Here is a 14,549-nt window from a genome sequence, read left to right as displayed (position 1 = left end):
AGAGAGAGAAGAGTGTTTGTGCATGTGTGTGACCAAGGAGACCAACAGAGGGAGAGAAAAGAGGGGGGGGACAAGAACCCCCCCACACCCTCACCACCCCATTCCTTTTTTTAAAATCCCCCTCAGCCTCCTTACGCTCAATTTTGTGCACAAATCTGACTCTTTCTTTTTTCCTTTAAGCCATTTGAGACTTGAAGGATTTGCTGCTTTGGATTTCCCTGCAAGGGTGCTTAAGATCAGCCACTTCTCCCGCAGTGTCTGCTCCATCCCAGTGACTCCGGAGAGACTGAAGGAAATCAACAACTTGAGAGTGACTTTTCCCCTGAACCCCCTACGTCCCCCCAATAATCTTCAGTTCAACATCTACAGATGATCCGGCTAGAAAGTGAAGCACTGTGAAGAGAACACATCCCAACAAGTCACACACACACATACACACATCATGGAAACCAGCTTCACAGCAGCACGCACAGCTAACAAAACAACCAGGTCATCCAGTCATCCACTGCTCCTCTGCTCTGACTTCCCTCCCCTTCCTCTGAAATAAGACGCAGAAGGCCTCAGATTCCAGAGGTCCAGCTGAAGGAGAGCAGAGGAGTGTGTTGTTGCAGAGATTGGAGTTAAGAACAATCTTTGGGATTAAAACTAAAATCCTGATTAGTGGAGAAGAAGTATCCTTACCTCTACCTGTACAAAATAAACCATGTGACTAGGAAATGTTGCAAAAATTGTTTTAAAAAACAACCATTGCGAACAGTAATGGTGATGATATTTGTTTAAACAGCAACATTTTATTGTTAAAGCTTATTAATAATTTGTCTCCTTTAAACGTTTGGCTTCTGGTATAAGGAACTGTTTTGTTGGGATTTTTTCCAAAGGGTCACAAAATAAATGACAGTAACTGCATTTGAATGCTGAGTGGTAAAATTTGTTGAACAATGAAGTGTTAACTGAATTGTTCAACTTAAAATAAGCAGAACAGAAGCTAAAATCAGAAAAACTGGAGCTAAAAGCTAAAATTGGCATAAAAGGAGCTTCAGAAGGCAAAACCAGGAGCAGATTTCAGAGAATGATGAGAAGATCTCGGTGTATTTCAATGGAAAATAAAGTTGAGTTGTAAATAAAGTTAAGTTATTCAAAAAGTATAAAAGTTACAAAACCTAAAAGTTATATACCTACTTCTGATCAAACTGAGTGTTTTGATAATTGAACAGTTAGAACAGCATAAAGTGTGCAGATTGTAAATAATGTACAGAAGGAACTATAGACAGGAAAATATTTGTTTAGATAATAAATAATGTGTTTTGAAATATTAAATTAAGCAGTAGTTAAGAAGAAATTAAGAGCGAAAAAGAAAACATTACAGAAGGAAAAGAAGAAATTAAGCAGGAAAAATACAATGAGGAAAAGAATATTTCATATGTATACTTCTGAAGGGCCTTTCATTGCCTTTTGTTTTAATTGTTCAACTTTTTAAAAGGCTGATTTGTCAGCTAGTGCAAAATAACAGAGAGCGAGTTGAAGTAGATACTTGTTCAAAATCATAAAAAGATCACGTTAATAGATTTAATTCCAAGCAGCTAAAACAGTCTCAAGTCTTTGTGGTAATTAAGTAGGTTTGGAGCATTTTTCTTTAGAAAATTTCTCCAGTTTTCTTCGCTGAAATTATCATATTTAAGATGGTTTCAATGGACAGTCATTTTAAAGTCTTTTTAAAACTGTTTTGCTTTTGGTTTTTTACACGAGCAACTGAAGTTTTGGGGAGAATGTATAGACAATTTGGGATAAATGTTTTTTAGTAATTGTCATGTCATTTACAGCTGGAATTTCTATGTTGGAGATGCATTCTGATAGCATAGTGATGTACAATTCAGTATTTAAACATATCCACAATGTCAGTGAATCACCTACAAGTCATGAATGATTTTAGGGGTTAAAATGAGCCATAAAAGAGTTGAAAATGAGAATTAACAAAGTTCATGGTGCTTTAAAGTCCTGTTTTATTTTTTTCATTATTATTTTTTGTAATCTCAAGTACAGACTGAGACATGAGTGCAAACAAACTCCTTTATTAGTCGGATCTGATGGAACTGTGTTTTCAGCTCAGCTCCATGTTCTCCATATCACTAAACATCTTCTGGCAGAGCTGAGATCCTTCTAACACTGCTGCAGGCTGTTTGCCTGAGGAGAACAGTAAGTGAAAGACATGATGGCTGTGTCACCATGGCAACAGGGCAAGGAGGAAATTATTCCAAGTTTGACCTGACTTCACAACAACAGATCTCCTCCTTCCAGCCCCCACGCGTTTAGCCCCATCTGACTGGAAGAGCCTGCAGTTCCAGTAAGGGGTCGGGGTGTGCGTCACACGCTTGACGAACGAGTGGGGCAAAGAAAAGACAAACCGGCCTGCGGAGTGATTTGTGAGCCCAAAAGCTTTGGCAAATCAACTCTTTTAATCCATGAATGAGTCAAGCCAGTACCACCTCCTTTATCCCCAGTTCACCAACTTTTCCATGTGCCCTGAGAAACTGTAAGCAGAGGGCCTTTAGAAACTCAAAGTTCAAGAACTAAACTCTAAAGGGAGTTTATTTTCACTCAGAGCATAAAATAACACATTTTTTGTTCCTACAAATCTCTAATTATCAGTTATTGGGTATTCAAATTTCATTTGAAGGTGAGATACTGCTTTATTTGTGAGTTATTAGTTTTAGTGCCAAGGAAACAATTTTAAAATATGATAGGCATAAAATAGTATTTTAGCCCCAGGAAAGTAAATCTAAAGAACAAAAATATTAGCTTTGGAAAATTATCGACTGAAATTTGATCAGATAAATCCTGGATTTATTTAATTGAATTGTTTTTCTTTACTTTTTTTAGTGACATGACCTGAAAATGGTCGGTAATCCCCTCCCCCCACCAGCAGGGGGCGCAGTGACTCCGCATGACACAATTTTCAACTTTACCCCGTTGCGTCACCTCATCCACTTCCGGTCTGTTCCTTCTCCCAGCGTAACTCGTGACAGATTTTATTTACATCTCCACCTCCCGTCAAATCTTTTGACGGGGAAACCAGCGTCGAGAACCGGCCGTGAGTTCTTGAAACTTGTAAAGATGGATTTCCGGCGGAACCTGTAGCTAAATCTGCCGCAGAGGACGAAATATGTGGAGAGTTCAAGGTTTAGTTGGAAGAGGTGAGAGCAATTATGACATTGACCCTTGAAAAGAGAAAGTACATCATATCGACCTGTCGTTTTACTGAGTTGTATATTTTTAAATTCAGGACTGAACGATATCCCTCACGGCCCCTATAGATGTTAGCTTAAACTCCGCTTAATGACGCAGATTTCCTAACATGTCCGCAGGCAGGATTGAGGATTATTTTCGGTTCATGCACTGAGGTTGAATCCTGACTTCCTGCTTCAAATCTGTTTTGTTTGTGAATAATCAACCTAGGAGGTTCATTTATTAGTCAGTTGTTGTGTTCGTGACTCGTACACCTGCCTTACAGTTACAAATGTTCATAAAAACAAAACAAACCTGCACAAAGGAGTCCATGCTACCTTTGCACACCTGTTAGTTTTCTGGCACTTAATGGGAAAATAGTATTATTATTATTATTATTATTATTATTATTGGCTATGTTGTAAAGCTGACAGTTCTAGGTGATCTTTAGGCTTGTTATTATGTGTGTCAGTTCATACAATACTTTTGAATTAAAAGAAACTTGAACTTTGTAAGTTAAAAGTTTATATGCTGTATAACTAATATTAATACCTGCTCCTCTGTGCCGCATTAAAAAATTTATATAAAACAACCACAAACACGGGTTTGAGTGATGTCAAATATATACAAGTTTAAATTATCAGTTACCTGGGTTTTAACTGTAAAAATAATTAAGCAATGAGTAAACATAATTTGCTGAACATGTAACTGGTGTTAAAATATATCCTCTGTTTATCCAGGTAAAAGTCTCATTCAGATTAAAACCCTTTGGCCAAAAAGGCAGCGACGCACACAACAAATACATTACATAACAAAAAAAACAGAGGTATTCATCAAATACAACTAACAACCAAACCATGTCAGAGTTTACACGTGTATTGATTCCTAAAGGTTTCAATATTTGCTGGGATTTACGTGGATCATTTCTCCACATAAGTAAATAAACTGAACTCCCTGTTTGAGACATACTTTAAAGTTTTAGAATTTCAGACTACGTTTTGTTGTTTCGAGGATTTTAACTTTCTCAATATAAAACAGACAGACGGATCGTTATGATTAACTAGACATTTTCTGCATTTTTTTCCTCCTGCCACCTCTCAGTTCTGCATCGATATCATGGAAGCAATGCTTTGCGACTACCGCCGAACCCCCATGTGGAGGACGAGGTCATCAACAGTTCTGCCGCTCTCTCCACGGCTCGACACCCGCTTGACAGCAGGTACTTTCACGCCCACGTTCTGTCCTTTTTTTCATTGTTTTTCTTTTTTCACTTTGGTCATGTCTGAATAAAAGAGCATATAGTAAGATGAAAGAAATGCGTTCGAACATTTCTTTTTGTTTTGAAGCTGCTGTCCATATTTTTATCTGGTGATAAAAAGGGAATGTTGTGATGAAGGTTAAACCTCAAACAGTAACCTCCTCGCTGTCTTTTCCTGTTCTTTTACACTCTCTTTGAACCCGTTTTGTCCTCCTCTGATTTTCAGCTGCTTGCATCATCCTGGAGTGTGTGTTTATGTGTGTGTGTGTGTGAACAGGGTTACTCTGATGAACAGAAACAAACCAATCTGGCTTAAACTGACTCTTTCTGACATCTTATTGCAGTTGACTGGAAATATAAGATGATTAATTATTGGACTTTGTTCTGTTTCTGTTGCAGATCTCAGGAGGATGAAGGGGAGAGGAGGAACAAGCAGAGGACCTTTCAGTTTGGATCTGCTGATCTTCCACATTACACAGCTCTGGATGCTGTGGGATGGGTAGGTTTCAGTTGTTGCATTCTCAAATACCAGTATGTCCCCAAAGATTTCTTTATCTGAATCTCAGGGATTATCTTTTAGATGCCATAGGCTCGTCACTTTTTGTCTTGCAGTTTATTTTTAAGGCCGCACTCTGTGGGATTTAAGAATTTAGGCAAATTCAACAAATAGTGCCCAGTAGGTTGGCTTAATATGACTTCAACATCCAGAATGAACTGTGATCGCAGTAAACGCATTAAAACTTCTTGACAAGATGGTGGAAAGCCAGCAGTCTGACCCAGCTGTTCTTTTCTGCAGGTTTTATTTTTATCCAATGCTGCTTGAACCAGGTCACCGCTGATTGATCAGTTTTATCCAGTTTCCTTGAAAACCAAATTTCAACAGCATGATGTGCTTTTTTAAAAACACTGAAATTTTTTTGGATGTAAAGTTTCATTTGAAATTGTAACCTCAGAGTTTTACTTCTCCATGCGGCACACTGGCTGTCCACGTCTGAATGTCCTCGCAGGGAGCGGCGCATATGGGATGGGTTGTGGTAATCCTGTTTTACGTTTCTCCTCAGGGAGCGGTTACGGTGCTGTTCATGCAGGTCTGCAGAAGGGTCCACGCCACATTCTCCTCGGGCTCTGAGCCCAGTCCCAATCCTGGAATTCTGACAGCTCCGTCAGCTGTGCAGAAGTGTGGATACCGGATCCTGCTGGAGATATGTAAGCCCCTCTGGCCCCATCATGCACCTCTTTAATCTTATCAAATAAAACTCATAGCAAGGAATAGTTGTGCACAATTTGCATTCCAAACCCATTTGCTTTTACTCTTTTGAGATTGGAATTCTGTTGCTTCTGTCTGTTGTCTACAGTATCGAGACGTGATGTCCTGCCCAGAAGGAGAAATGTGTTGTGCCTGCAGTCCGTGTCAGAGACTCAGAACCAGGATCAGTCTTTGTCTCGCAGCAGCAGCAGTGCCAGCAGCAATCAGCAGGATCTGACTGCTGACAGTTCCATCTCTGACCACCAGGGGGAGCTTTACTACAAGGATGGTTTGTTCTGTGCCTCTCATCCCTTTCTGTTGTCAAATATTTTTCAAAATATTGGCTTTTCTTTTCATTTTTAACTCATTATCTGCTAGAGTGTGAAAGTAACTCATTTTATGTCCCTGGAACACAGAAGAAGCACCTTTGTTCGAGCCTTGTCCTCTGCAGAATGATGCCAACCAAAACACCACAGAGAAGAAATATGATGAGGTGAAATTGCCTTCTTTTAGTTTAAATTTAATTTTTTTTCTCTTTTAGTCCATGCTGAGACTTAATTGAGTTTTTACCTTTTTCTAATTTCATTTGTTTGTCCATTTTTGTGGTTTTTAGGAAGCATCAGATGAAGAAAAGCTGGCAGAAGCAGCTCTTAACCTCAGACATGTGGGAGACAGCAGCGTTCCTGTTATCCTCAACATCATTGGTAAGGATTTACTGACATAATCAGTTGAGGATATTCCATTACAGTTCATAGACCTTTGTGCATTTTATGTGATGAATCAGTTTCATTTTAGTGTTTTAGCCTGTTTTATTTTCTCCCCTTGTGTATCCAACAGGTTTAGAAAGTGCCAAGAGTGAGAAATATGAGGAAGCTTTCACCTGCTTTCTGGCTGCAGCTCAGCAGGGCTACAGTAAGGCGCAGTTTAACACAGGGGTGTGCTACGAGAAAGGAAGAGGGGTCAGAAAGAACAAAGCAAAGGTATGGTTTAGATGTTTTTATAATTTAATTAACTTTGACTAAAACAGCAAGTTCTTTTTTTTAGCCAAAATGCAGTTCACTATGTCAAAGTGGCATTGAGTTGCTTTTTTAAATGTTTCCTCTAACACTTATTTGACCTTTTTATGAATGTACAAAATAATGCTTAACATTTTTGTTTTTTAAATTCTGAGCATATTTGTCTCTAGCTTCATTATATTTTATATGCTCTTTATTTTCTCTCCAAGGCTCTGTATTATTACAGGAAGGCAGCAGCCGGCGGCCACAAACAAGCGCAGTATCGTGCTGCAAAGCTGCTTCTGGCCAGCAGGGGGCAGCAGAGTGTGGAGGAGTTGAACAAAGCAATTAACTTGCTGGAAGACGCTTCTAAAGCTGGGCTCACCAAGGTACAAAACACATATAAACATATATAAAAGCTTTTCAGGACACATATTTGTATCTCTAGTGTACATTTAAACAAACTTTTTAAAAGTATTTGATTAATTACCTCAGTTCCTTATTACTCTTATTGTGATTTTAGTTGTATTTTTTCTTTTCTTGTCATTTAAAACATTGCAAAAGATTTATTTTTTATATAGAAAGAAACATGTACCCTTTACAGTGAAAGAAGCACAGACAAGAATAATAAAAGCAAGTCAAACTGAATGTTCAGTCTACCTCTGTCACACTGTTGTAGCTGAATGGACACATCAGTAAAACATGGGTAGTATAAGTAACGCTTGTGCTTTTCTACCATGTCAAAAATCTGAATAAATAACTTTCACGAGTCCATGGTTGTAAACTGATTTTAAAGTGCTCTGATTAAATTAAAATATTGTATTTCTCCTATTCAGGCTCAGGTTTGCCTGGCCTCGTTGTACTCTCGAGATCCAGTGAGATATGGGTGCAAGTCTATCGAGTACCTGAAGATGGCAGCAGAGAGTGGAGTGAGTCTTCTTCTAGAGCTTTCTAAGACCTTTTATCGATAACTTCATCTCAGAGATGAGACTATTTGAGCTTAATTTACCCATGAGTCTTTGCACGGAGACAGTTGAACACCCAATCACTGTGTTTGTTTGTGCACTCAGGACGACTCCGCCCTGTTTTTCTTGGGTCAGTGTTATGAAAGCGGCCTTGGCGTGCAGCAGAATTTGAGGACAGCTGTTGAATTTTACAAAAAAGCCGCACAAGCAGGCAACAGGCGAGCAAAGAGCGTGCTGACGCCTCCTGGTGACACATGCAGTAATGGTAAGAAAGTAGACGCACAGATTCGTGTAGGTTCCTGTATTTTGTTTATTTGTTGTTACGCAAATGAGAAACGTCAATATTTTATTTCTGTTTCCTGTCACTTTGCAGCAGAAGGCGCAGCATTGCGCTCCATCCGTTCAGCCCCGTGCTTCTCCGTGGCGGAGACTCTCCTCCAGCAGCCACTCTCCCCTCTGGCCGCTCGCGCCCCGCGCCACTCTTCCTCTTCTTCCTCACTCCTGGAGCACCGGGAACCTGTCGTCGCCCTCAGCACCGAAATCAGACCCTGCCAGTGGACTGTAGGGATAGGATAAAACTTGTAAAAGCAATGGATTTCAAAGTGTGAGTGTAGTTTCGCCAAAAGGAAAAGGTCAGTGTGTTAGGCGTGTACATAATGTGAAATCTGGAAAAGTGTTAATAGTTTTTATATATATGTGGGTTCAGAGCGGAAATATAGTTTTTTTTTATGTCAGAGAGAGAGGTTTAGCAAAACGTCTGTGTAGAATCAGAGGGAGCCTTCAGTCATTTGATTTTAAAGCTGCCATTATTTTTTTATCAGGTCTCCGTTATGAAAAACAAAAACAAATCTATGTGCCTTTGGCTGCTTTTCTCACCTTCCAAACAAGTTCAAAGAATGAAGCTAAAGCAGCCTTATAGTCTTGTCGTCTGCCAGCTGTGATGCTAAGTTAACGCTAACATTTCAAATGTTTTGTGATAAAAATGCCGATTTCAGAACCACTACATGTTTTATCGTCCAGCCTGTTAACCAGACTTGCTAATGTGAATCATGATGCATTGTGAGGAGGATGTTACTGTTAAATGCACATTTTTAAAATGATGAATAAACCAACAAAGCTCTTCGGGATCTTTGCCATTTGTGTGGCTCTCACTTTTTGTTCTGTATCTCATTTTGCAGCTTTGGAAAAACAGGCAAATTACACAAGAACATGCAGCTTAATCAGTACTAACTAGACAAAATTTGCAAAACTGCGACAAAAAAATGGAGATCAATGGGGTTTTAGTAAAACATATTGTACTTGTTCTATTTTTGTCTCATGCTAGTTTTAGTTTTTAGCTGCTGCTCTGCTACTTTGAGCTTTTAGCTCCCCTTTTGCTACTTTTAGCCAATCCTCTGCTGCCTTTAGCTAGTATTTTGCTACTTTTTGACAGGCTTTTGCTGCTTTTAGCTTCTAGCTGGTGTTTTGCTTCTTTTAACTTCATCTTAGCATGATGCTCTTTTTAGCTAGCGTTCTGCTTTTTTTAGCTTAAACAACTCAGTTTCAGCCTTTTCAAACACATTTCAGCAACGTAGCATTCACTGCATCTTGACAGAAAGTCAGCCTTACATATGTCGGCAATCAGGGAGTGACAGACACAGGTGTGTGGTTACCATGGTGACCCTAATGAGCCACAGGCAGCAGCTTGTTTTGGTTCTCTGCACTTCTGTTTATACAGACAAATGTTGGCGTTTTTACTTGTTTTTTTACTGGCAATAGCTGCACCTTTTCAAACTTAAGAGGTTTTCTGCTTGTTTATTCAGTCTGAGCACATTTCCAGGTGATAATCTGTGTGTGTGTGTGTCTGGGAGGAGCAGTTTAATGTGAGCGTGGCGCTCTGAGCCGGGTACTGCATGATGTAACAGCCGGGATGATGTGTGATTTCATTACCTGAGCTGCCAAATACCGCCGTCGGATCCATCCGGGCTGCGCGTCCTCCGTCCGCGCCTCTGATTGGCCGGCCGGCTGAGAGCGCTCCCCAGCGCCGCGTCACTCCGGGATCATCTGGCGCAGAGAGAGAGCGCAGCTCGGCCGCCAGCAGCGAGCCACCGGGCGAGGGGCTGGGACAGGGGGGGTGGGGACGTGATGCGAGCTGCTGCGGGCGGACCGGCGCTCCAGATCAGCCCCTGACTTCGGCCCTGCTCACCGCCGAGTGTCGGGTCGTCGTGGGAAGGGAAGGGAGGCGCAGGGCGACGCGGTGAGTGGATGTAAACAGATGCTCTCGCTCTCCCTCTCTAGGTGGGATGCGCTCCCCCTCCCAGTGCGGCGGGGAGGGATGCGAAAGATTTACTGCGTCTGTCCTTAAACAGGCAGATTAGCCTCGGTTATGACACCGTCTCCACCTGCTTATCCTCGGCTTTTTTTTCCTCCCCTGCTCGTGCTTTCATCTGTTGCATCCCCCCCCCCCCCCCCCTTTTTTTTTTCTTCTTCTTCTCGCAGAAGTGATGCAACTCTGAANGGGTGATACTTTTATTCTAGGATGCGAGAAGCGAGAGGTGCTCGAATACTCCACCCATGACATCATCGACTTTTCCAAGTTCATTTTCCTCCCCTGCTCGTGCTTTCATCTGTTGCATCCCCCCTCCCCCCCCCCTTTTTTTTTTCTTCTTCTTCTCGCAGAAGTGATGCAACTCTGAACCGGTTTAAGATTCGCGCAGTTATATTGATGATACGCTGTGACCTGTGACAGTACGTAAATGATGTCATGATTAATCTGCAAAGCCTTGAAATGAAACCATAAGGCTTTTAGGTGAAAATGCTAAGTCCTGTGTGTGAAAGGAAATCAGGCTTAACAAGGACGGCTTATTTGATAAGGATCCATTTCTGATTCTTTGCTCTAAAAATAGAACATTCTTTTCTAGTCTGGCTGCAGTTTATATAAATATATATATATATATATATATATATATATATATATATATATATATATTGAGGTAATCTGTGAGAGTTGTTATGACCAATGTGAAGTCAATGTTCAAATACATGAGGCATCCAAGTAAAATGAGCAACAGGAATCAAAATAGTAGTAATAATAGACTGTGTCATGATGTTTCTGTTGCTCACGACCAGCTGGTAGGATCTTGAGCGCCGGCTGAATGACCTCCACTGTTATGATGCACAACAGATGTATTTAGGACGAGTTTGCGGGCGGCATATAACCGCCTCCTTTGTGTTGACTGAGTCCTGCTGTCTTGCAAACTGCTGTGTCATTCTCCTCACTTTCTCCCACCAGTACCATCCTTTCTCCTCCACACACACACACACACGCACACCCCTTGCATCCTCTCTCTGCCCCACTTTGCCCAACTACCAGAGACCTGGCTGCGTCGTCGAAAGGGGGGGTGGAGGCGCGATGATCCAGTTTGTCTGCAGCTCAGACACAATGGGGAGTTCCGATTCTGTGCATTAATCATTCTGTCCGATAGTTTTTATGGGAGACTAGCGTCAGAGTTTCGTCTTTAGGAGCATAAACTGTGGCTGTATTCCAAAATATTCAAGTCCATAGGAGAGAGTAAGGTGATTTCAGACAATTTGAATTAGCATGACAACGAGTCCTCCCTGAACCCGATGAGACGGTTCACTTCACTGCAGGCACTTGTTGACACTGTGTTTAAGTCGCAGGCCTGCAGATGAGCCCATATCCAGAACTAACAGGTCGTTCTGTCTCAGTGGGACAGCAAAACAGCCTCCCACCACCCACCCCTCCAAGCAGAGGAGAGCGGATGGAGGCCCCACAGGGAGGAAAGTGCACAATCCAGATATTCTGCCTCTCGTCTTTTCCCCCAAGCTTTTATCGTGCTTCAAAATCTGCTGCGTTCGCCTTTTCCATATCTCTGGGAAAAAAAAGCCGATGATGACTGCAGCTCTCTTCGAGGAGGCACGCGCATGTTTGGGACTGGGTGACAGGATGTTTGTCCATCACGGCTGCGTGTCTCTGGACATGTTTTGCTACCAGCTTTCCACGGGGTCGTATAGGCTAATTAGTTGGGATCTTATCCGCGTCACGTCTTCGGATCAGAATGATTTTCTGCCACTCTCTTTGTTGCTGCCCATCTGTCCATATTCAGCATTACAAAGCTGATCCACCCAGAGATGAAAGAGACACGTCTAGCTAGTTAGCGGGAACTGGCTGCCTCCTCTCCTCCCTGCAGACCAGCTTATTTCTCAGCTCTGGCTTTAAAAGCCAGAGTTGGTTCTAAGCTCTGCAACTTTGATGCAGTGTTTTTTTTTTTCTTTTAACACTTCAGCAGTGACACCTCATTTGTAAATGAGGCGCGAGGCTAAAAAGGAACCTGCAGCACAATGTGTCATTAAGTTTCTTTGAGGCATAAAAATGTTCAACAAATCTAGCATAAAATTGTTGTATAATTTCTGACACTGCATTCTCTTCTCCCATCAGCTCCATCCTTGAGGTGTTTTTTTCCAGTCAGACATGATGTCAGTACAAACTCCTCCCCTCTCCCGCTCTGGCTCCACCCCCTCAACAGGGGGTCTTTCAAACCGCAGTGGCCCTTCAGCCACCCCTCCCACCTCCCTCAGTCTTCGCTCTTCGTACAACCAGCTGCTGGGCCGCGACGTCATCAAGGAGTCCATGGAAACGGGAAGTTCGGCCACCTTACCAAAGAGCCGTCAGAGGTACGCCATGACCAGTGTACGGAGCGCCATGGGGATAAGTGACAACCTGGCCTTGTCCTCTAAATACCAACCTGTAACCAGAGGTAGGGGCCTCCCAACCAAGTCCTCCTCCAGTTCTGCCCTCTACTCTTCATCTTTCTCGTCATCCTCCTCCGTCTCCAACAACCCCAAGCTGGCCAAGAATGGAGCCAACATGCAGAGACGGGCTGAGAGCCAGCAGCTGGAGCTGAGCAGAGCCAATACAGTGGACAAAATTCACAACGATCTCATCAATAATCCTGGTTCTGATTGGCTAGAGTTTGGGAAAGACAACTCGCAGCTGCCTCCGTTTCGTAGAAGGACCAAGAGCTTTTTGGACTACCACAGCAAGGGCTGGGATCTGGAACCCAGCTGGGAAAAGAAGGAGGAAACGGAGGAAAAACAGCAGCAGCCCTTCTCAGAGAAGGAGCAGGACAGCCCAGATAAAGAGAGAGAGAGCCAGAAGGAGGAGAAGAACAGCAGCAAGCAGACCTGCAATGAGGAGAAGGAAGACGTGGAGCCTGTAGTGGAGGAGGATGAAGAGGAGGATGAACCCACACCAACACCAAGACAACCCCTGCTGCCAGTGGTGGTTGAAGCCCCTCTTTCCTCCACTTCTTCCTCCTCTACCAACAGTCCAGAGTGGGTTCCCGACAACCACAGACACCTGCAGAACCAGGCTCCAGCACCCATCAAAGAGGAGATGTCTGTCCAAGTTCAGGCGAGTCCACGTAGTCCTGCGAAGCCTGCTAGAAGCTCTCAGCCTCGAGTGATTAAAGTGGAGCTGCACCCCAACAACGAGAACCAGTTTTTGCAGCAGTTCCCACCATTTTCCCCCAAACAGGTCAGAGCTGCCGAAAGAAACACTCCTACCAAAAACCAGGCACCCCCTACCCAGCAAGATCCTGAGCTGGAGACCGGCACCCCTAAAGTGGCATTAAGAATGGATCTGACTCCTGACACTCCTTCAGAGGATGAAGACTCCAGCTGGACCACCCTGTCCCAGGAGACCCCCTCTCCACAGACTCCACGGGATACAGGTTCTACATGTTTGTCTTTTTTTATCTGATGCTTAATTTGAAATGTTTCTACCTTTAATTGTGCCTCAGTTGGACCCCAGTCCCTTCATACTTACTGTCTGATTTGGAATTTTACAACAAAAAAACTCCTCTTTTGAGCAGGCGAGTCACTACAGCAGTGCTGCTAGAACCTTTAAGGCCCCCTTGAGCAACTTTATGGTGCAGAGAGCAATTACAATGGAAAGACCAGGATACTGCAGAGAACAGGGTGTGAAAAGAAGAAAGAAAATGGTGGGAGGTGTTTTTTTTTAATAAATTTATATGGTTAAAGATAAAGATAAATATATACACCTTTTTGTTCCAAAGGAAAACTTGTCTAGCTCTTTAAGCTGCCAAATAATACTGCACTCAACATATACATCCAAACAACACACACATACACGCAATAAAAACACTTTACTTGCTTACATATAATATGTACCTTGATGGCAGATAGAATTTGCAGACTGGCAATCTAAATCTCTTTCCTGATGGCAACACATCACCCTTAGAGTAAAGAATATGTCTTGTATCATACTTCATAATTTTCTATGCCTCTCAAGGCACCAATCTTTATCATAAAAACTGAGTGTAGTGATGTTTCTTTGTCCCATAGTTTTCAGAGCATTTAGATTCTAACTGCTTATTGTGTAGCATTAACTAAACAGGGACGTGCGGTCAGGGGAGGCAGGTGAGGCAGAGCCTCCCCTGTCATCATGACAAGAAAAAAAAAATCATAACATAAAATGAATATTAATATTTGTCCACTGACCTTTATGTATGAGTAATTTTCGAACATTTTTATGGTCTAAATCGCATTTTTATAGTCAAAATCGCTGAAATTGCATATTTCCTGTTCAAATACGAGGATGAAACGCGAGGTGCGGCAGCAAGAGCCGAGCTTCACCTCTGATTGTGCAATCCATCACAAATTGGGTTGATACATGCAATTGGCCCCTGCCTGTTGCCGTACTCCTGCATGTCGCCAATATAATGGTTCATATAGCCTGATTTTCCACAGTCTGGCTAATGTCTTTAACCATTTACGTTTAATGTTTGTTAGTGACATATTTAGTTTTGCTGAGGGGACATAAAACCGCGGTGAAAAGGCGA

The 14,549-nt window shown here is 42.3% G+C and overlaps 2 protein-coding genes and 1 long non-coding RNA gene across 5 annotated transcripts in view; 2 read left to right on the top strand and 1 right to left on the bottom strand.

Annotated features, from left to right (window-relative positions):
• Positions 1-2,976: 2,976 nt before the first annotated feature.
• dele1 (DAP3 binding cell death enhancer 1) lies at positions 2,977-8,820 on the top strand. The gene is given in 14 exon segments (XM_017427125.3): positions 2,977-3,191; positions 4,324-4,441; positions 4,880-4,979; positions 5,542-5,686; positions 5,836-6,015; positions 6,143-6,219; positions 6,340-6,430; positions 6,564-6,706; positions 6,952-7,110; positions 7,558-7,650; positions 7,792-7,951; positions 8,060-8,163; positions 8,165-8,213; positions 8,216-8,820. Coding segments are annotated over 14 exon segments (1,497 nt in total). The 5' UTR covers positions 2,977-3,160; the 3' UTR covers positions 8,263-8,820.
• Positions 7,979-9,755, bottom strand: LOC119617342. The gene is made up of 2 exons (XR_005233578.1): positions 9,616-9,755; positions 7,979-8,245 (listed from the first exon to the last, which is right to left on the bottom strand). It is a non-coding gene; the product is annotated as an uncharacterized LOC119617342 (long non-coding RNA).
• A 30-nt stretch (positions 9,756-9,785) lies between these two features.
• LOC108242407 (amyloid-beta A4 precursor protein-binding family B member 2) overlaps positions 9,786-14,549 on the top strand; it is a 37,190-nt gene continuing 32,426 nt past the window's right edge. For all 3 annotated transcript variants that reach the window (XM_017427204.3, XM_017427205.3, XM_017427202.3), the window contains exons 1-2: positions 9,786-9,922; positions 12,125-13,418. In XM_017427204.3, the coding sequence (XP_017282693.1) occupies positions 12,158-13,418 (1,261 nt within the window). In that variant the 5' untranslated portion in view covers positions 9,786-9,922; positions 12,125-12,157. The remainder of the gene's footprint in view (positions 9,923-12,124; positions 13,419-14,549) is intronic.

This window comes from Kryptolebias marmoratus, linkage group LG9, assembly GCF_001649575.2.
Source record: "Kryptolebias marmoratus isolate JLee-2015 linkage group LG9, ASM164957v2, whole genome shotgun sequence".
Classification (NCBI taxonomy): Eukaryota; Metazoa; Chordata; class Actinopteri; order Cyprinodontiformes; family Rivulidae; genus Kryptolebias; species Kryptolebias marmoratus.
This window is presented reverse-complemented; position numbering and strand designations above follow the sequence as displayed.